At 42.0% G+C, this 25,695-nt stretch overlaps 2 protein-coding genes across 5 annotated transcripts; both read right to left on the bottom strand.

The window, feature by feature from the left end:
* Positions 1-1,074: 1,074 nt before the first annotated feature.
* Positions 1,075-12,987, bottom strand: si:dkey-229b18.3 (uncharacterized). Of its 4 annotated transcripts, XR_009769595.1 has the most exons (10): positions 12,887-12,987; positions 12,630-12,762; positions 11,831-12,138; positions 10,009-10,082; positions 9,563-9,791; positions 5,436-7,348; positions 4,752-4,970; positions 3,147-3,294; positions 2,440-2,503; positions 1,075-2,241 (listed from the first exon to the last, which is right to left on the bottom strand). XR_009769595.1 is itself a non-coding variant. In XM_061692583.1 (9 exons), the coding sequence occupies exons 2-8, from the start codon at positions 12,719-12,721 to the stop codon at positions 3,190-3,192; spliced, it is 2,940 nt and encodes a 979-aa protein (XP_061548567.1). In that variant the 5' UTR covers positions 12,722-12,762; positions 12,887-12,987; the 3' UTR covers positions 1,075-2,503; positions 3,147-3,189. The 4 variants fall into 4 exon arrangements, 2 of the variants coding, with proteins under 2 accessions (XP_061548567.1, XP_061548568.1); XR_009769596.1 differs by lacking the exon at positions 12,630-12,762; XM_061692583.1 differs by having other exon boundaries at positions 1,075-2,503.
* Positions 12,988-14,028: 1,041 nt separating this feature from the next.
* Positions 14,029-24,726, bottom strand: chaf1b (chromatin assembly factor 1, subunit B). Its single transcript, XM_061692109.1, has 14 exons — positions 24,640-24,726; positions 24,282-24,429; positions 23,298-23,430; positions 22,000-22,120; positions 21,723-21,826; positions 21,556-21,652; positions 21,385-21,469; positions 20,181-20,274; positions 20,015-20,084; positions 19,842-19,933; positions 19,597-19,756; positions 17,223-17,789; positions 15,969-16,051; positions 14,029-14,543 (listed from the first exon to the last, which is right to left on the bottom strand). The coding sequence occupies exons 2-14, from the start codon at positions 24,405-24,407 to the stop codon at positions 14,440-14,442; spliced, it is 1,836 nt and encodes a 611-aa protein (XP_061548093.1). The 5' UTR covers positions 24,408-24,429; positions 24,640-24,726; the 3' UTR covers positions 14,029-14,439.
* Positions 24,727-25,695: the final 969 nt, after the last annotated feature.

Here is a 25,695-nt window from a genome sequence, read left to right as displayed (position 1 = left end):
TTTTTACCGCTTATCCGCACTTGGGTCGCTGGCTGCTGGAGCCTATCCCAGCTATCTTCGGGCGGGAGATGGGGTACACCCTGAACCGGTCGCCAGCCCATCGGGCACAGAGAGACAAACAACCATTCGCACTCACATTCACACCTACAGGCAATTCAGAGACTTCAATCAACCTACCATGCATGTTTGTGGGATGTGGGAGGAAACCGGAGTGTCCGGAGAAACCCCGACCAGGCACAGGGAGAACAGGCAAACTCCACACAGGCGGGGCCGGGATTTGAACCGTGTGCTAACCAGTTGTCCACCGTGCCGGCTGAATTTGATAATGCCGTACCGTGGTTAGCATAATACAGTCGCAAAGACAAAAAAAGAGTTTCACTAAACAACTATGAGTCAGTATTATGCAGTAATAGACGTTTTTCACTGATGACAAAGATTATATATCTGTATTATCTGTCTACATGTGTTGCTCCACCGTTTGTGTCTAAATATCCATTTGTTAAACCACAGGTGTCAAAGTCAAGGCCCAGGGGACAGACTGTAAACATCACCACTGTGACACTGAAGTACCTAAAAACGAAATTTTGACAAAAATCTGCTAAACTAATGACACACACACACACACACACACACACACGTGTTTAAAAAAAAAAAAAAAAAAAAATCAGTAAAAATGCAGTTCACACATCAATTATTGTTATAGCAGCATGGTTGGTGCTTTAGTGGTTGGTACAAATGCCTCACTTTATTTTTAGATTTGGAGTTTGAATCTCAGTTCCGGCCTTCCTGTGCGGGCTTTGCATGTCTGTGTTTCCCTCCACATTCCAAAAACACACGTTAGATTCGTTGAAGACTAAATATTCCATAGGTGTGAGTGTGAATGGTCGTTTGTCTGTCCTGTTATTGGCCAGCGATCAGTCCAGGATGCACCCTGCCTCTCACCCAAAGTCAGCTCGGCTAGGATTCAACTCACCTGCAACCCTAATGACAAGTGCTATAAAACACAGATGGATGTTATTCACTGAATACCCCAACAGCATCAAGAGTATTTTTCACTTTAAAAAGGCAGAACGTTTGAGACACTCACTGATGTTATACTCAGATTTATTGATCAAATTAGAACATCCCCAGAACAAACACGTAACCGTTCCCAACCACAGGAATGCATTTAAAATCATGTCAATTTCAATTAAAATCACAATCATTTACTTCCAATAAAATAACGTGTTATAAGATCCCAGCATTTTATATAAATACTCTTGTATTTCTGTTAAATATCATATCATTTGTCATGCTGGCTCAACACGTGAAGTCGAGACAATAGCAAAAAGCAAAAAAAAAAAAAAAAAAAGGTAATTAAAGCAAGTATAACAATAGAAAAGTCAAAAATGTATTCAGTCTTTCAACAGATAGTAAAATTTTTGAAAATCAATTTGTGAACCATAAACATCTCTTTATGTGCACACATTGCATTTATTCAGTAGGAGGGGAAAAGGGCTTGGATTAAGGTAGAGGATGGGATTGATCAGACTGCCATCATGAAGCAGTCACGTTGCAAAAACTCATGTCCGTACTGCAGATGCACATGCAGTGTTGTCATAACAGTCGCGCACCCTCCCCCATCCCCTCTACGTACGGATTATGAACAAGTGAGACAAGCAGATCAGAAAGAAGGGTGGCGGCGAGTGAAGTTATTACGGAGTTAAGCACACCAAAACGGACACTGAAACACCCAAAAGGACCGCCTCGACAACAACCCCAAAAAAACACTTCAAGTATTCCCACCCTGGGCTTCAAGTATTCCCTCCGCACCTTCAAATTCACCACCAGCTCTTAGGTTTACCACATAGGCTAAAGATATAAGTGCACTCCAAATTCAACTATACATATAGGATTGATGACACTACACAGCCGTAGACCAGTTAAAACAATCATGTTTTACATTTTTATACACAACCATAACGATGATGACGACGTGGGATCGACATTTGCGCGACAGCATCATGTTCCCCCGCCCCCTGAGTGTAATGTTCAAGTTTTGACGTTTTTAGGGGAAAACGGACACACGGTGCCCGTGTTTTGTTAGCTTCTTTTTTTTTTAATTCCACTATGAATATATTAGAATCAAAAGAGCAATCGCTTGTCCTTACAGACCCCGTTTGTGCTTGAGTGTGATGGCTCCTTTATGTAAAAGCTCCTGGTTGCACATGTGACTTCCTTGTCGCTTGCTCATGTCAGACTCTAGGTGGGAGAAGAAGAAAAAAAAGATGTTATTCCACTCGGTTGTAGAGGACCACAACGTAATCCAAATGTTTATGATACTGTATATGTACAGGGAGTCCTCAGTTTACGACAAACACAGACATGGTCTCGAACGAAAACCTTCAACGGAGCAAGAAATTCAGAAATTCACCCAAAATTGTCATGAAAAATACTCACATAAAACTTCAGAGGTTGAATTGCCAAGGTTTGGAGAACTCTGGTATCCCACATCAAAATAGTACTGCAATAACCACATTGAATCTACAGTATAACGTCAAAGCTATACCATTTTGATTTATGTTTATACTTCAAATACCGTTACGAAAACGCTAAATTTAGTCCAAATACAACTATGACTTGATTTGTGACCAATTCCTACTTCGTTGGTAAAAATTTTAAATAATGTAGATTTTTATTTTTAAGTAATATTCAAATTTCTTGGTTAATTATTTTTTTTAATCACAAAAAAGCAATAATCAAAATTGTACAAAAATAAACCTAGCTGTAATTTATACAAAAATACAAAAATAAATCTAGCTATAATTATCACTTATTGAGTTGCACGAAAATAAATCAAATTTTCCATTATATTAAAATGTATGATTTATATATATTTAAAAACAACTTAAAATAGCCCAAATGGAACATTATTCTTAAGAATTCTTATTCTTCAATGTGGCCAGTAGAATAGGTCATGTACTTTAGTCATTTTTCCTGAATTTGTTACGAAGAATTTAAGAGGCATTTGAAGCGCTCATTCCGTATTTTTTGGAAAATTCCACAAAAATGGCAGCCATTTGGCACATTGCCATTTCAAAGTGTTGGGAAACAACATACTGTATTCAACTTTTGAATCTCGACAATCTTTAAAAGGCGTAACTCACCTAAACCTTTGTTCTGCAGACACTGTGACCGACAAACTGGCCCTCAGGAGCCAGCGGCAATGCAGCTCCTGCATTTGTACAACTTGGGGTCATGGGTGCGGATGTGGTTCCGTACATTCCTCAGTCGAAAGAACGTCTTACTGCAAAGCTTCAGAGTAGAGGGCAGATCAGACAACATGATGCAAGCAAATAGTAAAAAAAAAATAATACAATTTTAAATCGGCCCTTGGCATTAACTGATTGTTGAAATGTTCTCGATTGGAAATCATAATTTTAAAAAATTTAATTAAAATAAATATCAAGCTGCAGGTATTGATTAGCTGGTTCTCACACCAACTCTCTTATAGCCAATCCTGGCATGGGAACAAAAGTTTCACAATTTAGCATCGCTCGTCTGTTTAGCACAGTGATTCCCAACCACTTTACCGCTGCACATGAGTGTGCCCTGAAAGATCATCAGGTGTGCCATGAAAAATTATCCAATTTCAGTTAGTTGGTCCTAAAATGATTTATAACACTAATGTTATCTTTGTGGCATATGGTGACAAGGAGAACGATTAAATTTTATTTTCACTGAATGGCAGAGGGTACTGTTAACCTGCCTATCCATCTTTGGCCATTCTTACAAGGGAATAAAAATTGTGAGAAAAACGAGACAAGATCATCATTACTTCGGTATATATACACGTTTTGTGATATTTTTGTTTGGTGGCATGCCATGAGATTTGTTGAATGGTCTAGTATAGTGGTTCTCAAATGTTGTCACCCTGGGACCTGTACTTTCCTGTGGTTGCGACCAACTTGTATAATACTGTAGTTAAGAATAAAGAAAGTGTACTGCTTCAAGTTGGCCTCTAAAAACATATTTTTAAACACCATTTCAAGTGAGTTTGACACACCACCAAAAGAAATATCGCTAACTATGATGTCCGTTAGCCAGAGGCTGAAATGCACTGCATTTGTTAACTAGTGGTTAGAGCACAAGGAAATTACACTTTCTGTCGCTTATCTAATATGTTCCACATGGGAACGTGGTATACCTCTACACAGTACCTGAAAAATCAGAATATGAATAAGTGTGATTTTTTTCTTTTCCTAGCTGTCTGCCAACTCACTCAAAATGGGCCCACGACCCACTTACAGGGTGCTGACCCACCAGCAGGTCCTGGAGACGTTTTAGTGAGTCCTGTTACCACAGATACTGTATGTCTACCCAATTTTGTGTCTGTGAAACTATTGTCACAGGCTAATTTTCATTAGGATACACATGCTTGAAAAACAATGGACCGTTCACAGGTTATGTTGATGCCCCCTAAAAGGCAATTCATTAAAAAACAGCAAATGTAAGAGAATAATTCTTTCAAATGTCCAACTTTAGCTTTTTAGAAGTTTTTAACAGTTAACATGCCATATTTTAAGACGCGATGGACATCATCATGGATGAACAGATCGTTTGGAATTCTGTCAATTCACATGGTTGCTTAGGAACCATATTTAACTGATGAGTTTAGCCTGAGGTAGAGGTTTTGTCACAGCATTCAATTTCAAGGGTCCACGATCTAGATTGAGAGGTCCTGGTCGAGGATGAGGTGTGTCTGGACTTACCAGACACGGCCAGTGCTTGCCCTCAATGTGCCGCAGGCGATGCATGATGAGAGCGTCGCAGTCCCGGTAGGAGGTGGAGCATTGCATGCAGGAGTGCGCCGCCTTCGGGGCTTTCGGGGCCTGGCTGCGTGGGCCCCGCAGCTGCTTTAGCCTTGCTCGGCGAACGGAGTCCAACACGACGCAGCCCCTGCTGCTCACTGGGACGGCGGAAGGCTCTTGCTGGTGGGTTTCACAGACAGAAAGCATGAAAGATTGTAAGAAACTGTACGTGCACAAAGATTCAGGCTACCAATCCATCCATTTTCTATCATGCTTGTCCTCATTAGGGTCATTGGGTGAGCTGGTGCCTATCCTTTGCAGACTTTGATTGAGAGGCTGGATACACCCTGCACTGGTCACCAGTCAATCACCGGGCACATTAAGACAGACAAGCATTCACACTCATATTCACACAGATGGGGAATTCAGAGTATTCCATTCATCATGTGCATATTTTTGGAACGTGGGAGGAAGCCGGAGTACCCGGAGAAAACCCATTCAAGATTCGGAACATTGAAAGTCCACACAAAAAGTTCCAAGCTCAGATGCAAACGGGGCCAGAACCTTTGGTTGAGTGCCACTGTGCCGTCCAAGATACTAATACAATATAAAACTGTCGTTATGAACCAATGGCTCTTTACATACCTTTGGTATGACTTGTGTGGCCTTTGCCCCTCTGGATCTGGCCAGACTAGAGTTTTCCCGTGAGTTGGCCCTGAGTCTCTGGACCCTCCTCTGGCTCACAGTCCTCTTTTCCCTCTCCCTCTTCACCACTGGCAAGGTGGGCAGTGGTCCTCTGGCTCTCAGTGCCCTGTGGTTGGATTGAACCATTCCAAATTTCTCACCGACTTGGGACACAGAACGTGTCAAACAGATATCCACGCTCTCTTCCTCTTTCTTTATCCCCACGATGGGTGCCCCGGACGGCCGACAGAAGCTGAACAAAAAGCCAGAGTCCAGCAGTTTGATGGGGGGCTTGCTCTGGCGCTTACCCAGGTCCGGAGAGGGAGGATCCAAAAAAGGGCCGCCAACTGGCACAGGATCCGCAGGTTCCTCTTTGATGACTTTGTACAGAGGGTGGTTGTAGATGGCTGGGGGAGGAGAGTGCTCAGAGAATTGGAACCCACCAGTGGGTTGTTCGCTCTTTACTTGTCCCTCAGTGTCCATCTCCTCCCTCAATACTTTCCTGGGTCTGCCCCGTGGCTTCTCCTCCTCTCTTGTGCTGCCCCGCTTGGGCTTGGCTTTTGTCCCCGGACGGCTGCTGTTGTATCGCAGTGTCTTGACTGCCTCGACAGTGACATTACTCCTGGCCTGTTTCCTCTGAGAAGGTTGATTGATTGATGCGAGAGAGAGCCCTGAGACGGAGTATTCAGCTGGTTCTGATTTGATCCTGACTGTGTTCCTAACTGGAATTTTGTTGGAGATACGACGCAGCGGCTGCTGGACAGGAGGATGGACGCGACCACCATTTCTCACAGACCGTCTGAGCTCTCTCCCACTGAAGCCAGGCTGGGATGTCGGTTGGAACATATCCGGTAAGGCACCTTTACTTCTCATGCTCCTGTCGCTAGGAGGGACTTGTTTGTTGGGATTATGTCTCTTTGATATTCCTTCAATGACAGCTGAAGCACCAGACTTGGTCTTCCCCGCCTTGTTGAGTAGGAGACTATTTACAGGGTCACAGAGGGGAAGAGACAGTGTCACAGGCCTGCAAGGTAGTACTGGGGGAGCGGAGCGGGGTTTCCGCCTCTTGGTTAGAGAGTAATTGTTGGCTTTTAGCTTCCTGAGTCGTTTCTTCTGCCTCCAACCAATTAAATCTTCCGGTCGAGGGAGAAGGGCGGTCCTCTGCAGGCCGAGAACCAACATCAGTTTGTACTTCTCCTGGGCTCTTGCATAGTCCTCCTCATCCACTCTCACCTCTTCCACTTCCTGCTTCACCCTGACAGGGCTACAAATCGGACTGGATCTGGGGGTGCAAGGCTTCCGGTTTCGTCGAGGACTTTCTGGCTTGGGCATCAATCTCTGAACCTGCTGAGCAGCACCAGGACTTGACCGGAGTAGACGGGTGTTGGATGGAGATATGGGAGAGTAATTCTTTGACTGTTGGGTTCCAATGATATTTTTGGATGCTCCGCTCTTCTTGGAGGAAGGAGATTTGAAGTCCATAAGCTTCATCCTGTGTGAGGGACTCACAGGGAGTCTGTTATAAACGCTAACATTTGGTGTCCTTCGCAAACTGCAACTCGGACTCCCTTCGTCAGATGTATCCAGTGTTAGGTGGAAACTGCCAAAGTTTTCTTCTAATTCCCTTTTCCTTTTGGTTTCTGTCTTCTGGTGGTGGCGCTGACTGCAAATGCCACCATAGCCCAATTTTAAGTCCCGGCTAGGATGAACAATGTCGTGGTGCTCTTTCATGAGAGCAGAGCAGGCCTCCACAGCAGGCCACATGCCAAGGTGCCGGGCCATGGTGATAACTTCAGGGAGGTCCTCCCAGCGCACACACAGGGTGGAGGAGTAGGAGAAGTCCAGCAGAGACAAGAGGCTGTCCTCGCTGAAGCCTGAGTGGAGGAGACAGAACCTTCAGTTAGATACGCGAAGCCGTGGTTGATCGGTGAGCTATAAGACTGAGACGCTTTAGTCTACATAGTGAACAGAGTGAGCTAATGGAGAGAACAGAGGGAGCTAATGGAGTAGGACAATACCAGCAAAGTCATTGAGAATCTGCTTTCAAATGCTGCTCCTTTATGACCTCACCTCTTGCCAACTCTTAACAGAACATTAAAGAAGTTGCAGTGTTTTCTGGCAAGTATGTTTTGTAAGATGTAAGCCTTTTTTCTTCCAGGTTTGTGAACGCAGTATTTTGAACAGATTAAAAAAAACTGAGTTCGATTGGTGTGTGCTGGAGGGGTTGCTAAACGAAACAAACTGAACTACCCTGATTCCAAAGTGAAATATGAATGTAGTACTTTGATGACATCGTAAGCTTTGTGAAAACATGTCGATTTATCTTGCTAATCATGCTGAGGAACATGAACAATCCTGTATTGATTCATCATAAAGACAGTTTTGCAATTTCAGCAATCCCCCACATATTCATGGGTCACAATTAAAAAATTTACCAGTTTATTTTTTTTCTGTGGAACCTATTCTTAGTTGAAGATTTCAAACGCAAAAGCATTTATTGAGAATTGAGTAATTGTTTTTATTATTTCTGATTCCAGGTTAAAGCTAATTATTTTGAAATATATATTAAGCAACGGCCGCGCGGTGGACGACTGGTTAGCACATCTGCCTCACAGTTCTGAGGACCGGGGTTCAAATCCCGGACTCGCCTGTGTGGAGTTTGCATGTTCTCCCCGTGCCTGCGTGTGTTTTCTCTGGGTACTCCGGTTTCCTCCCATATCCCAAAAACATGCGTGGTAGGTTAATTGAAGACTCTAAATTGCCCGTAGGTGTGGATGTGAGTGCGAATGGTTGTTTGTTCCTATGTGCCCTGCGATTGGCTGGCGACCAGTTCAGGGTGTACCCCGCCTCTCGCCCGAAGATAGCTGGGATAGGCTCAGCACGCCCGTGACCTTAGTGAGGAAAAGCGGTACAGAAAATGGATGGATATTAAGCAATTGAGATGCAGTAGTAATATAGTAGTATAGAAGCTATAATAGCAGCAAGTTAATGAGAAATAACAAGCGCAGATGTTTAAGGACGCATGCGACAAGTGATGAGTTTGTGATGAAGTAAATATGTACTGGCTAGTGATTGGCTTAAATGGAGAGGGGAGCTGCAGCAGAATGCATATGACATTTCTTGGTTTCTATAATTTAACCTTTATTTTGACGAGTTTTACATAGTACTTTTTAAAACTCACCTATTTCTATATTTCCACCCTAAGATTCAACAAGATGCCACCACAGCCCTGGCTAATAAAAAAGTAGTAATCGAACCGATGTTGAAGTGATTATCTTGACTAAGAGACTAAGAGCTTTGTATGTTAGGTAGGAGCCAAGTTAAATCCAGATTGTGAGCAGAGAGTCTATGCCACGTGTCTATGTTTTTACTCTGCTGGGTGGCCATTACAAATCTCAAGGTAACAAACAATGGTCTCGATACTGCTTGACAACTGGTATTTTTAAGAGTCGCGAAGGCAACGTAGACATGCACTTCCGCTTAATTTTTTCGTGAGTTTAAAATGTTATCCAAGTGTTTTTGGATCACAGTTGTAGTACATTTACGGTTTACACTATTAATATAAGCAATTGTAAAAAAAAATTGAGGGGGGCATCAATTACCGTATTTTCACGACCATAAGGCGCACTTAAAAGTCGTAAATTTTCTCCAAAATGGACGGGGCGCCTTATAATGTGGCGCACCTTATGTGTGCACCGAGTTCAAAAATCTATAAATGTTGTTGTGTGATGAGCGCTCCGCTTGACTGACTGGCAGTATTTCCTGCCGACACACTGCTTATACAGAGGAAAAGCGGACGTAGCTGAGGACAACATGCAGATGTAAACGGGGAAGGGTGCGCGTGAAGAAGGACGCTAAAGGCACGCCCCCAGTAGGTATCTAGCGCCGGTCAAGCCAGCCTCCACTCGTAAAGTAGCAATCAAGTCAGCCGCCCCCAATTTTCTTCATACTACGCATTACGGTAATAAGTCGCCAACTCGCGGCGAAAGCCACCTTCAAAATAAAAGCTTCCCAATAATACGGACGTCAATGCTCTTTGGTTAAGGAATGCAACCAGCAAGGTTAATTTTAATCTTGAGATGCATTACCAGTGAGATCTATGTCTGCCTTTATACTGGAGTCCATCTCTGTAAAAATTTCCTGGAAGTGGTCGCTGACGGCTGCCAGCACGGCTCTGTGCGCGGCGTAGGACTGCCCGTTAGTGCGCACAGTGATGTCGCAAAACATCCCCGCCTCCCGCTGACTCCTCAGCTTGCTGAGCATGTCAGAGCTGTGCGACGCCACCGTCTTCGTGACACATCGTTGGCCGCCCAGCTCCTGGGAGACAATTGGATTGTAAGAGGGGGAAAAAAAAATGGGCTACGTTGTGGGAATGACATGCGAGAAAGGCGCTGTCCGTGACATCAAGGTGTATAGAGGATGAGAGCGAGCGAGTGTAAACTCAGTGTGTGTGAGACAGAAGAAAAAGGAGAACTTATGACACATTAGCAACAGAAATTCTGCACTACTTCTCAAGATTGCAAGCTGTACTCACCTCTGTCTTCTTGCGTCGCTGGCTTTGACATTCGGGACAGTCCAGGACAAAGTCTCTGATGTGGAAGTACATCCCTGCAAAGACAACAATGGTGCTAATATTTAAAAATGGCTTAACATTGGGGGAAGAGGGGGCATAACTCCTGCCCCTCTTACAGAAAAGCTAACAAAATATTAGAAAACACTTTTTGAGCCTGTGTAGCCTTGCAAACTACAGCCGCAACAATAAACCGACAGAGTGACTTTGAAACCAGCCTGTGAAGTGAAATAGCAAGCCAAGAATAGTGGGTGACTAATGTACAACAAAGGGCTCCTTTAGCATGTTTTTCTTTCTGCTTTTCAAGTTTGAAAATGAGAGCTTGACAAGATAGATGCCAGCTGGTCACTTTATTTAGCTACAGAGACAAACTGTTTGGACTGCACTTGATAATACACATTTGTGCATATCGAGGGAAAGTGCATGTATTTCAATAATTTGTTTCAAAAAGTGAAACGTGTATGTTATATTAGTTCACCACACACAAAGTGAAATATGTAAGCCTTTATTTGTTTCGAGTTTGAGGATCATAGCAGAAAGAAAAAAATTATTTCACAAAATTGGAATATCATGACAAAGTTCAACACTGCAGGCTCGTGTCCCAATCTTGTCAGCTAATTAACGCAAAACACCTGCAGAGGTTTTCCTCAGCCTTTAAAAGGTCTGTCTGGCTTCGTACGCTTCAGAATCATGGGGAAGACTGCTGACTTGACGGTTTTGCAGAAAACCATCATTGACATAAGGAGAAAAGGTCTTAAAAAGAAATTGCAAAAGAAGCTGGATGCTCACAGAGCGCTTTATCAAAGTACATGAACAGAATGTTAAGAGGCATTGGAAAATGTGGCTGGAAAAGCTGCACAAGTGACAGCGATGACCGCAGCCTTGAGAGGATTGTCAAGCAACGGCGATTCAGAAATCTGGGGGCGCTTCGTAAGGAGTGGACACAAAAGGCAACCCGTTTAAAGTCCAATGTGAAGTTGCCACAGTCAGTAATGGTTTAGGGAGCCATGTCATTTGCTGATGTGGGTCCATTGTCTTTTATCAAGTCCGCAGTCAACGCAGCTGTCTACCAGGACATTTCAGAGCACTTCATGCTTCCCGCTACCGACGAGCTTTTTTTGGTGACAATGATTTTATTTTCCAGCAGGATTTGGCACCTGCCCACAAAGCCAAAACTACCAATGCCTGGTTTAATAGCTATGGAATAACGCAGTACTTGATTGGCCAGCAAACTGGCCTGACTTTAATCCCATTGAAATTGTATGCGGTATTGTCAACAGAGAGATGAGGGAACAGAAACCCCAAGATGCAGACGATCTGAAGGCCAATTTCAAAGCAACTCAACAATAACACCTGAACTGTGCCAAAGGCTGATCAACTCCATGCCACGCCGCCTTAATTCTGTAATTACTCCAAAAGGAGGCCCAAAGTACTGAGGGCATATTAGTTTAATACACTTTTCAGACGGCCAACAATTCTGTGTTTAAGATCCTTTTGTGTTGGTCATACGAAATATTGTAATTTTGTGAAATACTGGATTTTTGGGACGGGGGGGGGGGGGGTCTTTCTGCCATTATCACCAAAATTAAAGGTTTGAAATATTTCACTTTCCGTTTCACTTTTTGAAACAAATGGACTTTCCCTCGATATTCAAATTTTTGGCACATACCTGTACACTTACTGTTCTTTTAAAATCTATTTATTGACGTTCAAGTCACGTGTCGACAGGCCACGAAATGGTGTTTTTGATGAGAGAAGTGCGAGGGGGAAAGATGACCGTCCTTACCCTCCCACCAGTAGTTGTCGGCCACGCATTTGTACGTCTCCTCCAGGGAGAGGTGACGCTTGCCGGGGGGTCGCCGGTGAAATGTGGCGACTGCCTCCAGTCTGCGATCCTCGTCCAAAACCTCTCGGTAGTTGAGGAAGCCCCTCTCCAGCTTCTTTCGGTAGAGAAGCCCGTCGATCCACTCAAAGTTCGGCGACCAGGTCCTTTCGTCGGCGACACCCGACCACGGCTTTGGGGAGCACGTCGTCGCCTTCACGGCCATCGTGACTTGTCTTGTATACCCTGATAGATAGGACGGAACTTTGCCCCTGTTTTGAGGAGGACCCCAGTCAAAACTCCTTAAAAGTCCAACTTAACACACTTTGACACCCTGATAACACATCGGTTGGCTATCCAGCGAACTCGTTACAATTCATTTATATCTCTTTTATCTCCTTTAAGGCTTATAAACGGTTAATGGCGAAAGTGCCAATCGCCATTTCAGTAGATGCTCCTAAATTTGTAGCCAACTTGTCATCGAGGGCATCAATCCTCCCTGCCTACATATGAAGTATTTATATGGCTATAGTTCATGTTTAAAAAACGTTTTGGTCACATTGTTGTCGTTGCGTTCAAACGGCGACAGGCTTGTTTTTTTTTTTGGGGGGGGGGGGGGGGGGGGGGTAGTGACCGTTCGCTCGAGTGGAGATAATAAATGTAGCCCAGGAGGGGAACCGCGCCAAGTGATGTCAAGCCAGCCGCCTCGCTCCCCGGCCGCTAGCAAGCTTTCCCCCCGGGCAGCGGTCCGCGATGCATCTACCTCAGGTGGTCGGGAGTGGCCTTCGGAGCCGAATCACTGCGGGTGGCGTTAACTTGAGATTTCTTTCTGCCAACTCGAGTCGGAAGCAACATGATGACGCAGCTATCAGCTCACCATCGCCACCTCCAACGACCTAAAATAATTTATTTTAGGTAAAAAAAAAAAAAAGCGAGGTTGCCCTCCGCTATTAGCGCTAAAAAATGTTGCAAAAAAAGCGTGCCAACGCGCACCAGTTCATCACATACAATAGTTCATACCGTTTTGGTGACGGCAAAATCCACTCCGGAGGTGAAATAATCAAAATTTTAAACTCACAACCTTCTGTTCGTTGCTAATCAGCCTAAGCAAACCAACTCCTCCCCGCCTTCACTTAGTGCACATAAGCGTTAAAGTGACCGAGTGAGCTCGAATGTGATTGGTCCACGGACACGTCAATCCTTTAGTTTCCGTTCCTCTTTTGGATCAAGTTAGGGTGACCAGAATTGTCAAGTTGGTTGCTTCCTAAAAAAGCGAAGTTAAACGTTACACAGATAATAGCGCTTTCGCAGTATTGTATATATTTAAATGTTAGTTTATAATTGACGAATTCTCAGAGATTAAATATTTCCACTTATTTTATTATCGTAATGCATCTGTCTTTTTCTATTTTACTCATTTAACACGATTGTCAAAGAGACCTCGAGCAATCACTTTGTGCACGCAAAGCACTTCATTAATATCAGGACTTTTAATCATGATTTATTAAATACAAATTTAAAAAACATACTAGCAGTGTTACAAATGCTCACTTTTCTATACTCTATTGTTGTACATTTAAGACAAAAAATTTGCATAACTGTAGGTCCATGTTTAAAAAAAACACCAGTGTTTAAACTTGTTAGAAGTCTGTTCTTACATGAGTTTAAAGTTTACAATAATTTTAAATAGCTCTGTGGTAAATTCCGGTTACCAACACTCACATCACAAGGCCTTTTACATAAAAAAACAAAACAAACAAAAAACGACACTTTTAAAGTTTAATGAATAAAGGGGATGGCAGAACATCTGACTAGTGGTAAGCACATGAGCCTCACAGGTCTGAGGTTTGAATCTCGGTTCTGGCCTTCCTGTGTGTGACCTTTGGACAGCCCCCATGCGGGTACTCAGCTTCCTCCCACATTTCAAAAACATGCATTTTAGGTTAATTAAAGACACTCAATAGTCCATAGGTGTGAATGGTTGTTTGTCGATGTGCCCTGGGATTGACTGGTGAACAGTCCAGGGTGTAGCCTGCCTCTCCCCAAAAGTCAGGCTCCAGTTATCTGCAACTCTGAGGACAAGTGCTATAGAAAATTGATGGATGAATGGTTAAAGTGGAATATTGAAGCACAAGGAAAATCTGATTCGTTTCAGTTTTGTTCTTAATGAGATGAGGAGACCTCTTTTATTACAGGGTGGAGGGAAAAAAAAAAACTTTTACATTTCATTTTGAGAGTTCAAATCAGACACGCCAAAGACAAATTAAGACACAGGAAATATATTCAAAATTCACACAGCACTAATCCTTCAAGTGCTTATTTATTACTCTGCTATAATAAGTTTTTTCTTACAGTGTTAAGAATTTTAAGATCAAAATGTTACATGCTAATTTAAGACATCACACAGCAGCTAATAATCATTCAAAACTCCCTACTCAAAGCGATTGTGATAAATTTTGAGTATATCGTCGGTGAACGTGTTACCCTCTTAATCCCAAAAGCACTGCGTTATTACACACAAGATGTTTTGAGCATGACGTCATTGCGACAGTCATGCTAATGTCATGGTCCCACTAAAGCTGAGTGCCGCTGCTTGCTGCAGAGGCATCGTCGTTGGTCTTGGGCCGCTTGGACTCCGGAGGCTGGCAGAGGGGGTCGGTGGGAGGAGAAGGGCGTCCTGGACGGGGAAGGTAAATGAAGAGAAAAGAGTTATATACACGTGACTGCTCAACAAGCCAGTTTGACCCCTACACGGGTCCTCGGTTTATCAACTTGTTTCATTCCTAGCGCATCAACCCAAATTTGTTTTTCCTTTAGTCTATCACTAACCAATACTGATGCAGTAGAAAAGTTGTAATTTAATTACAGTAAATATTTGTATGATAAACACTTCGACACTAAATACAAAACAAATAAAAAGGTGTACAACAGTAACGGAGTGTGCCTTCTTGTGCCGCACGCATACGTTGGAGTCCCGTTCGTAACGACAAAAAGTCACATGTCAGGACGTTCATAAACCGAGGACAGACCTCCTGTACCGCTTTCCTGAGTACAGTGAGACTTCTTGGAGCGATGCCACATGGGCCAAGGAAGAACCAGAATTACATAACATTGCCACTTACGAAAGTTTGCAACATTCTATCATTGTGAGTGAACGAGGCATGAATGCGAACGACAAAATTCGGGCCAATTTATGAAGGTGCTGATTCACATTTTTATTGCTTCCGTTCTCAATAGTGTAAAGGGGGTTCTCGGGTTTATTAAGATTATATTAATAAAACAGAATTTGGCACGGCTTCCTGCGAGTATATCAGCTTTGTTTTAAATTAGAAAGGTCCACATTTCACAAGGAGACCTTCTTGTCACATTTTTATTTGGTGGTGAGCCAGGATATTTTTCTAATATAAAATGGGAACCATGGCTCAATATATATATAAAAACAAAACAAAAAAACGAAGACGCCCGGTACCAATATTGTTGTAAGAAAAAGCTGAATTTGGAGAAAAATTGACATGGTTGAGATGACACACAGCTAGGCTGAATGGTGATACACACTTAAGAGATAAGCTCTAAAGAACCTTTATAGCTGAAATGTTTTATAACAGTTCTTCTGAGGTTTTATGTGTATTCTGTACTGCATGTCGGGCAAGCGTGTTGGCCGTATTCGTACGTGTCAGTCAGCACATTTTGCCACACTACAGTGAACAGTTTTATTTTAGCTTTCGTTTTGTGGTTAACTTTCATGAAGAAAGTAAAAAAAAAAACTTACTTAAAACATCGTCTGTATAGTTGACCAATGCTTTATGCTATGGTGTTTTTTTTTTTTTTTTTTTTTTTTAAACCAATTGGGGGTCAAGCAGTGTTCCATCACATTCTACAGATCCTACCTGACCTCTAACACTCCACTGTAGAACAAATCAGTACACCCATTGTATAATAGTTTAAGAAACCAAAATATGTAAACCATGGAACAGCATTCTCAAACTGGTACTTGTGCTGGATGGCTATTTAACAAAAATATAAATAAATAAAATAAAATTATTAAATAAATTAAAAAAAAAAAAAAGGTTGCTAGGTTGGAGCAGCCATAATCCAGACTGACCATGTTTAGCTTTCTCAGTGGATGCTGGAGAGCTGAAAAGCAAACTGGCTGTATGCGATCCAACGGGAGTCAAAGAAACTCGCCTAGGAACAAAGAGAAATAAATTAATTGCAGAAAGTCCATTCATGCTATTGATCTTGCCGACTTATTCATCGTCTAGCCGTAAAACTAGAAGAAGAAGAAGAATCACATTTATTGTCATTGGCATTCACACGAAACTAAACTCGGCACCGTCAGCTGTGAAAGAGCAGTTTCAAGTTACACATTTAAATACAAAAGCTTGCACAGACTCTCCATTGTCTGCGAGCAGCCTATCCGAGTGATTATTTGATAGTCAGCAGGGGGTCTAACGAACACCCTAAAACCAGACAAGGCTTTTGTTTTGAGCTTGGAACTTGCAACAGCAACAAAAACAAAGCAATTGATGTCAAGTCTCTCCATTGAGACAGCACAAGACATTCTCACCTCATACTTTATTAAGTGCACCTTTTCACAGTCTAATGAGTAAAGAAATCTAATACAACATCAGTGTAAAAGATTTAACCTTTCTACAGATCATAATATTAATAAATTAAATGAAAAGGCCAGAGAGGTCATTTACTTTACAATATGTTCATTATTGAGGATGTAGTTTGCAGAGGTGTAGTATGATGCATTGTGGTACTATATATGTCATCTCTTAGTATGATGCATTGTGGTACTATATATGTCCAAAACCTCCAAAGCCGAAGGAATAATCCAAATAATGTGGACCTCGACAGAGCCTCTGGCAAATGCTAATGTAACAGCCGTTTGTTAAGTTTTTTTGATAAGGCAGGAAAATGCACAAGTGATTTCCAGGAAACTTTATAGAGGGGTTTCACATGGAAGTGTCCTTGAATTTGCAAGAATCTGTATAAAAGAAATTCATTTTGAAGTTTATGGTGTTACAATAAAGAAACAAATCTCACTGCCATCCTTACAGAGCCATTTTTTCCCCCTCACTTCTGTTAATACCGTAGTTCGGCCATGGCAGAGGTCAGCCATATTTTTATGACGATGCATGTCTTGTATTGAATCTCATTAGATTGTGCTGGACTACCTCATGTGGGAAGGCGCAGGAAGAATACAAATAATTTAGATATCAAAATGAATGCTATTTGGAGATGCATTGCAGCAGATCTTAATCTTTTCATTGCTGTAAACGGGTCTGAGGAGAATTTATTGAGAATAAGAATAAGCAGACTCATGGTTTCCCTCTTATACAGTATTTACCTTGGAGTGGGTCCTTTAGAAGACATGGCACCTTTCGGAGTGGTGGGCAAGTTGGTGCTGTTGAGGACTTTGGGTGTTGTGGGAGTTAGCGGGGTGAGGCGGGACACCTTTTTCGAGGAGCTCGGTGTGAGTGGGTTGACGCAGGGTTGAGGAGTTGAGGGTGCGCTAGTGCTTTCGGACGTCGGCGTCTGAGGGGTAGAGGGTGGCGTGCTTTTTGGAGTTGTGGGTTTCCCCCAGGCCTCTAGCGTGTTGAGGGTGATCTTTCGAGGCTGAGGCTTGGACTTTGTCTTCTGCTCATCCGGGGTCCTGACAGAGGAGATGCTGTTGTCTCTTCCTGAGGTCAGGTGGGACGTGGGCGTAGTAGCTGAGCTTGGTGTCTGGGACACGGGGGATGAGGTCCGGGCTGTTGGCGTCTTTTTGCCCTTTTTCTCGGCACCGCTGGTAGGGGTGAAGACTTCCAGAGTGGGAGGCTCCTTCAGTGGTGTTCCCAGCTCCCCGGGAGAGAAGGACAGAAAGGAGCAGTAACCATCTGTGGAGGACACTGCCAGGAATGAACCATCTCGAGACCTAGACAAAATGGAAGCAATTGATAGAATTACAGGTAGAACACACATTCACTTTTTATGTCATAGATGAAACAACCGACATGGTTTTGGTGTCGTAGTCAATGTAGAATCTCTGTGATATTGAACTGTAATTTGATACTTCTAATCACCAGTCTTACTTTTCAAGTATTGGTACCTGGGACACCAGTGGTATCTTTGGACAGTAGCCTGTCAAAGATTTTCACGTATGTCCCTCTTCATTTAAAATTATTGATCAACAAGACCAAAATGTCCTAATTTTGCAGTTGGCAGTACATTATTAGTGTTCATTGCAATTCAGATTTTTAAATTGTTGCTTCTTCTCTTGGGCAAAAACATTGTTGTTAAGAAATAAAAACAACAAATATTTGTTAAAATTGAAGCTTTTATTTGTTTATTTTTACATGGATTAATCACAGGGACCTAAAGCAAAGGAGGGATTTGTTCTGGTTATGACCAGCCCTAAAGGTCTGGCAGGTGGTCTCTGCCCACCCTGGACCCCATAAAACCCCCGATTTACCCCTCTGTTGCTTCAGGTCCCTTTGGTATTAACCTGTAAAAAAAAATGCTCTTCAAAATTAGAACGTCGCTCCTCAAATGAAGTCTTCAGTTAGAAAAACTGCTCAAAGAAAAAAAAAGAAAAGTTATTTCGAGCCTTGAGATTTGTTAAAAGTCTTAAGTGACTTTGTTTTGGGAGATATTTTTGTTATATATATAATTTCCCCGCCAATTCTGGTTGGTTTTAAAAATATACATTTTCTATAGCACTTTGTCTTCATTTGGGCTGCGGGTGAGGTGGAGCCCATCCCAGCTCAGGTCGCCAGCCAATAACGGGCACATATAGACAACCATTCACACTCACGGATGGTCAGTGAATCTAACGTGCACTGGGGGTGTAGTGGGAAATGCTGCTGCAAACAACGTGGGTTCAATTCCCCGCCAATGCCTAAATACCTCGCTGTCTTTTCATTCCTTGTGAAGAGATTCAATTATTCAACCCTTTAAGGTGTCTCCACGACCATTTTTACAACTGAATAAAATATTAATGAGGGTGATTCCACTCAAATGACGGCAGAGGCCCCTCTCCGATGCAACGTGACGAGAGTTAATTTGCATGCCAAAAGAGTGAAACCATTCTTGTTTGGAACGTGTCTCTAACTTGGATGATACATACTTTTGTTTCCACACCAACACTCAGACTACAGCTGTCATATCTAGCCTTGGTACATAAACTGTTGAAGCCTGCTCCGATGAGAGGAGAAATGTCTTCCAAGACAACCAGAACAGTCCAGTTGCGATCGATTCAATGCTCTGAGCATACGGTGACCGAGATGAATGAGAATATTCACAGGCAAGCACGGGGAGAACATGCAAACTCCACACAGGAAAGCCTGGGCCGAGATTCAAAACCAGACCCTCTCAACTGTGATGCAGATGTGCTAAGCACTAGTTCAAAATGCAAACTTTATTCCAGACAAATTAATTTACGAAATGTTATATTAGTCCTTCCATTTTATTGCACAACTGAATTATGATGCTATACATTATGAGGTCCTGGACATTCGCTTGAAGAAATCTTTTATGAACTGGACATCTTTAACGTTTAATTGACGGCCCCCACCCGAACCTCACAACTTTGAGGCAGACGTACTCACCACTAGTCCATTACGCTGTCGAGAAGGAGGATTATTTTACGGTAAAATGTGTAAGAAATATGTCATTCGTTACACTTTAAGTCCAGTCTAACTAAATGTGTCTTGTCATTACAATGTAGCAGATCGATCCATTACCATGTGAGGTCGCTGAGTGTGTGGTAGTGAATGTTGGACACCAGGCCAAACGGGAGTGCCTGCTGTGTGTCGTACAGGAAAACGGAATCCTCGGAGGCCACTGCAAATACCATGCGGTACGGCAGCTTAAATAGACTGGGAAGGGGCTCGGTCGAACCGTCTGTGATTGAAATGGAAAAATATTCAGAAAACATAATCAGAGAATACAAATACAAGTTTAAAGCTACTTCAGGGATGTGTTTTGCCTTCTGCCTTCTTGGTTCTCAGCTCATAGTAGACTGGACAACACCGCACAGCCAGCGTGGCCTTAGTTGGACATGGCAAGTGGGCAACTGGCCTAAAACACAACAATGAATTTTCAGTAACAAGTCCATTACATACCCTTAACAATAATAACTAGTGCATTGTCAACGGTCACCTTTTGAGGCTCTTCCTAGAAAAGATGTAGGTAGTATTTGTGACGGTTTCCCCTACCTCAACACACCCGGCTGAGAATGGAGGACAGTGAGAAGTTTTCAGTTAACACCCAAATGCCCTTAAATAACCAATGTGACAATTTCACAAAGAACACGTTGTACAAGTACCTGGAGCAAGCAAAAAAGAGCCATCTGCTGTGAAGGAAAGACGTCGGAAGAAGGACCTCATACTGTCATCGTGGAAGATGCGGTGCTGCTTGACCTGCAAAGATATAAAAACCACAATGTTCATATGCTTTTCTCGAAATTGAAATCAAAGCACTTTCGCACCTCCGAGGTCTATTTTCAAGCTTCTCTCGCACCTTATAGTTGTAGTTAATTACTTATTTGTATTGTGAATGTACTTACCAATACCGTAATTCCACAAATAGTGGCAAAGAATATGCGCTGTATCTGGAGGGTGCTTTTGCAGGAGGGTTGTCATTTTACAACGGTCCCGATATACCATAACACATTTCGAGGTTACGAACAGCGCGGCGTAAGAACATGCTGCTACGCTGCGCAAGAATGCACGCTCAGTTACTGTCATGCTTACTGTTTTTCCATTTGTTTGATGTAAATTTATGTTCAAAAAGTTTTTTTTTTTTTTTTTTTACAGACAAGTACTTAGTGCAATTATAACATTTCAATACTTTGAACAGCACGCAATAGGCTTTTTTTTCTCAGCATTGTAAGACGTTTTACATTTGGCAGCACGGCGAAGTAGTAGTTGGAGCCGACCTTTGAACCCAGATCTCTCAGAATTGCAAGGCAAATGTGCTAACCACTTGTTCACTGTGCTGTCTGTAGTTACTTTTATCACAGTAAGAAAAGATGGTAATATGTAAAATCTGTTTTTAGAAGCAGACGAAGGAAAACATACAAGTTTTATGTTTGATTATGTGTCACCTGTCTGTAAATACGCTATGAAACAAAAAAAACAAAAAAAAGTAAATGCATTTCTGTCCAGTGGGTGAAGTTATGGAATGCATGACCTGAAGAACTGAAATACAGATGAAACATTTCACTTTAAAATAAGGGTCTAGAGAAATGATTATGGATAAGTATAGGCTTGAATATTAGTTTAAAAAGAGCCATACAATTTAGAAATAATAATTTGTATATGACAAATAAACAAGTCTATTCATTCATTCAAATAGAACACTTTATTCAAAACTCAAGGAGTTTTATGAAATGCAGTGTTATAATGTCACCATCTTCAAGAAAGTGTGAAAGATTATTTTGGAGATTTCAGTCAATTTATATAACAAATTTAAGTGACCAACAGTGACCAAGTTGACAGGTGACTAAAATGTGCTCTGTGTGTACTAACCTCTCCATCTGCAGGTGCGCCCGAGCTCATTTTGCTTACACAGAAGGCTTTCTTCTTCGTATGAGTGCTGTACACGCGCATTACCCTGAAAAGGAGGAATATTAAACCACATGCATGCCCGTCAATTAAATGGACTGAGCTTTTAAAGCCTTTGTGGGTAACGATGGGTACCTGTCACAACTGAGAGTGGCAACATATTGCCCCAGCGGATCCCACGTCACACCCTGCACATAGCTCTTGTGGTCATTCAGGATGCACAGTTTCTGTCCTGAAAGTTGAAAGTAGCAAATGACATTTTGTGACATATGCTTACATGTTTTGATGTTTTCTCAGCAAACCTTTGTTGATGTCCCACATGATAGCGGTGTTGTCTACAGAACCAGACACCATGCAGTTTCCATCGCGGGTCCAGCAGATGTCATACACATCCTCAATGTGGCCCCTAAAAAGACGTCACACAAAAAGCTGCATTTATATAACACTTTGCTCTTTCCCGTTTTTCCCACATTTTAAGGGAACGGGACTACACAAATGTCAAGGTAGGGGGCTTACAATGTGTACAAAGCAGCACTTTCCGCGTCGGTAGGAACTAGTGCCATTATTGTTGTTTTGTACCTCAATGTCTTGACGACAGACCAACTCTCTTTGTTCAGCTGAGCATCTTCTTCCTCCTGGAACACGGGTGCCTGTTCAGGCTCTTTGCTGTCATTGAGCTTCCACAGCAGAATGGCTGCATCTGAACCAAACAACAAATGAATAGCGGTCATTTGCTAATAAAATAGCACTTCTGTTTTGAGCCATGGTCATTAAATTTTTCTCAACAAGCGAATCTTCCCTGATGACAACGCCCCCCCCCCCCGCCCCCCCCCGAAAAAAAAGTACGCTGACAAAAACTATGACAACTTGACGTGACACTTTCGTCAACAAATAATAACAAGATAGAAAACTTTGACAAATCACGATTAAACAATTATATCCAATTTTGTCTTTTAGAAGGTGGGGACCAGCTACCAAAGGGTTTCTGTTTACTGTTTTAATGCTTTTGTTAATGCTGAGAAAGCACAGTGGTGGTATTTGTGCAGAGTGCTTTGAATGTATCTGAGGATTACAGGTAAAATAATTAAAATGACTGATTATTGGCAATTGATTTATTCATGAAGAGTAGGTCTCCTGTTTGTGGTGAATTTTATATGATGAATTGTTACCCGAATGCTCTTTCAGGCAGCTGAAATAAAGGTGATTGTGTATAAAATAACAACAGTTACATGTTTATCTGTGTGTTTAAATAGTCAAACTGGTTCAAGGGCACTTTGACAGTAGCCAGGAAGCGGGTTAGCACCTCTCCAACAAATATTTGCCCTTTTTGAATCATAAAATGTTGGTGCAGTTAAAGGAGTGGATCATTGAATGTGTTATAGTTTATGCCATTTGAGTTACTGTTGCATGAATGGAACAGTCCACCTTATCCATCCATCCATTTTCCGTACCACTTATCCTAACTCGGGTAGCGGGCATGCTTGAGCCTATCCCAGCTATCTTTGGGTGAGAGGCGGTGTACACCCTGAACTGGTCGCCAGCCAATTGTAGGGCACATACAAACAAATAACCATTCACACTCACATTCATACCTACGGGCAATTTAGAGTCTTTAATTAACCTACCATGCATGTTTTTAGAATGTGGGAGGAAACCGGAGTACCCGGAGAAAATCCACGCAGGAATGGGGAGAACATGCAAACTCCACACAGGCGAGGCAAGATTTGAACCCAGGTCCTCAGAATTGTGAGGCAGATCACGACTAAAATTTAAAGCACGCATTATCATCATCATGGCAAAGGCTGAATTTATGATGCACTTCTTGCGTTTTTTTTGCGTTGGATCAATTGGCATAAGTATTGACGTGTTGGACATACCATCTCCTCCTGAGGCGAGATGCTCTCCACTGGGGCTAAAGCGGACCACATTGACAGCCTTTGTGTGTCTGGCCAGATTAGACAGAAACTCCACCGCCGCTTTTCCATCTGGGCCCATGTCGACTCTCCAAAGCTGCATGAACATGGCATGAAATAAGCCATGACTTTTCACAAAAATGTACAGCAGATTCTTTCTATACAGCTGATTTAACTGATTTTAACAATTCAAGTTAGGGCGATTCCTTTTTGTGGCTTCTGTAGTGTAAGGCTTGTCTCTTCTGATGTGCACTGCTTCCACTAGCAACAAGGCTGAAAACAGAGAGAAGCAGTTGCACAGTGTTGCCAACTTAGCAATTTCATCGTTATATTTCAAGACTTTTCCGACCCCTCTAATGACTGTTTGAAAAAAAGTGACCAGAGAGTCTTTGTTCCAGCTAAGAAACATCAGCGGACTGATTTTCACGTTGTTGTTGTTTTTTGTATGACAAGAAAGGAGTCCACAGTGGAAGGAAATCACAGAGTCTACCGCACTGGACATTGCCAAAGACAAAGTGCCATGTTGCAAAAGCAGGGCTTTGTCGACTTATTGGAAACTTTTAACCCAATGTATGTGCTTCCAAGCCATAAATATTTCCCAGAGGTCGTCGTCTCAACAGTACGAACTGAACTGAGCACTTAAAATGTGAATTTAATAGGGATCGTGTTTACATACATGCTTTGACAATATGGACATTTTCCAAGATAAAGAAAACACTTATTTTGACATTATCTGTAAGTTAATGCTGGGAAAAATGTTTTGTATCAGGAGAAATAAAGCAAATCCCAGAAGGAGAGGGAAAAAAAAAAAAAACTTGTTTTGAACAATGTCATCGTCATTTACTTTTCTCGGATTTCTCTGAGGAAAACGGGATATCTTTTTTTTTTATGACATATCGCCCAGCCCTTGTACAAAATTATAAAGAAAAATTGTCCTTGTCGACTCACCCTGACCGTGGTGTCCACGCCAGCTGTGGCCAAACGATGTGTGCGTCCATCGGAGCTGTGCTGGAAGTCCAGACTGTAGACTGGCTCCTTGTTGTGCCAGGCGATCTCACAAGTTACAACCTTCATCTTATTTCAATCTAACACCGACCTGCGAAGGAAGCCATTTTAGTGTCAGTAATTCAATGGCTAATAAAATCTGACGGCCACTCGGGCGAGAAAAGTAGCTTACAATTGATGCTGTTACAGTTAGTCAAGACATGAATGAACGTATACTTTCATGAAAAATTCTCATACGCGAACCGTAATGCACATAAACGATGTTCTAATTGGGTTATGCAATTTGAGTTCAGTATTTTACCTTGACTGTCGTCCGGTTAAAGAATATGAGCAACTTCCCGCGTTTAGGCTTGTTCAAAACTTCCGGTCCAGTGCTCATCGATGATTGGACACAAATGCGGAAAAGGCGGTGATGGAGGGAGACGAACCAATCCACTGACCACCGCAAGTTATCTCGACAAACATAACTAGTTAGCATAATTAAACTATATGTAATAGTAAACATAATTTATAGTGTATAAATGACTAATGTATAAATTCAGCTTCAGGTTCCCTCCCACATTCCAAAAACATGCAAGTTGGTTCACTGAAGGCTCTAAATTGTCCATATGTGAGAATGCAAGCGTGAATACTTGTTTGTCTATATGGGCCTCTTTGGAAAGTCACATTTCCTGAGCTTTATGCCACCTTTGCTTAACCTTTGTTGGAATAAGTCATCAGGTCAAGGAGAGATGAAACGGTGCTTCCTTTGCAAATGTTTTTTTGGTCATGAATAGAGAACATATTGAATAATAGTATGAAACGTCAGGGGGAAAAAAAAGAAAAATATCAATAGAATATCAACATCCGCAAACGTTTAAATTTATTGAACAGCACATTTGTGGTAAGAGACAAGCAAACACTACATGTCATGGAAATAATCATAAACAAATCCGTAAAATGATGACGTCATTCGAATACAACGATTTAATTCTCATCATTCTATTTTATTGCTGTTATATTTTTTTCTTCTAGTGTGCCACACTGTAAGAAAAGTACATTTGCGTCTTAGATTTGATGTTCGAAATATATACAGTATTACCTTAAACGGGTTAAAAAATAAATGTCATTTCTGTAAGTGTCAAAAGTAAGAGAAAAAGATGTCTTGAAAATATTCTAGGTCTGGTGACAAAAAATGAAACTTGAAAGCCAAGAAACTAAACTCAAGTTGGGGTTAAAAGAACCGTTCACAAATATCTAACAGTTAGGTGAAAGGTTTGTAAACTCACAGATCCTGGAATGTACCATATCCTTTAGAGGGGGTGATTTTAACATTTTCAGCCTAGCTTTAAGACTGCGCCCTGAAAAACTCGTTAAT

Source organism: Phycodurus eques, chromosome 12, assembly GCF_024500275.1.
Source record: "Phycodurus eques isolate BA_2022a chromosome 12, UOR_Pequ_1.1, whole genome shotgun sequence".
NCBI classification, from domain to species: domain Eukaryota; kingdom Metazoa; phylum Chordata; class Actinopteri; order Syngnathiformes; family Syngnathidae; genus Phycodurus; species Phycodurus eques.
The sequence above is the reverse complement of the archived record's forward strand: the minus strand, read 5'-3'. Positions and strand labels throughout refer to the sequence as shown.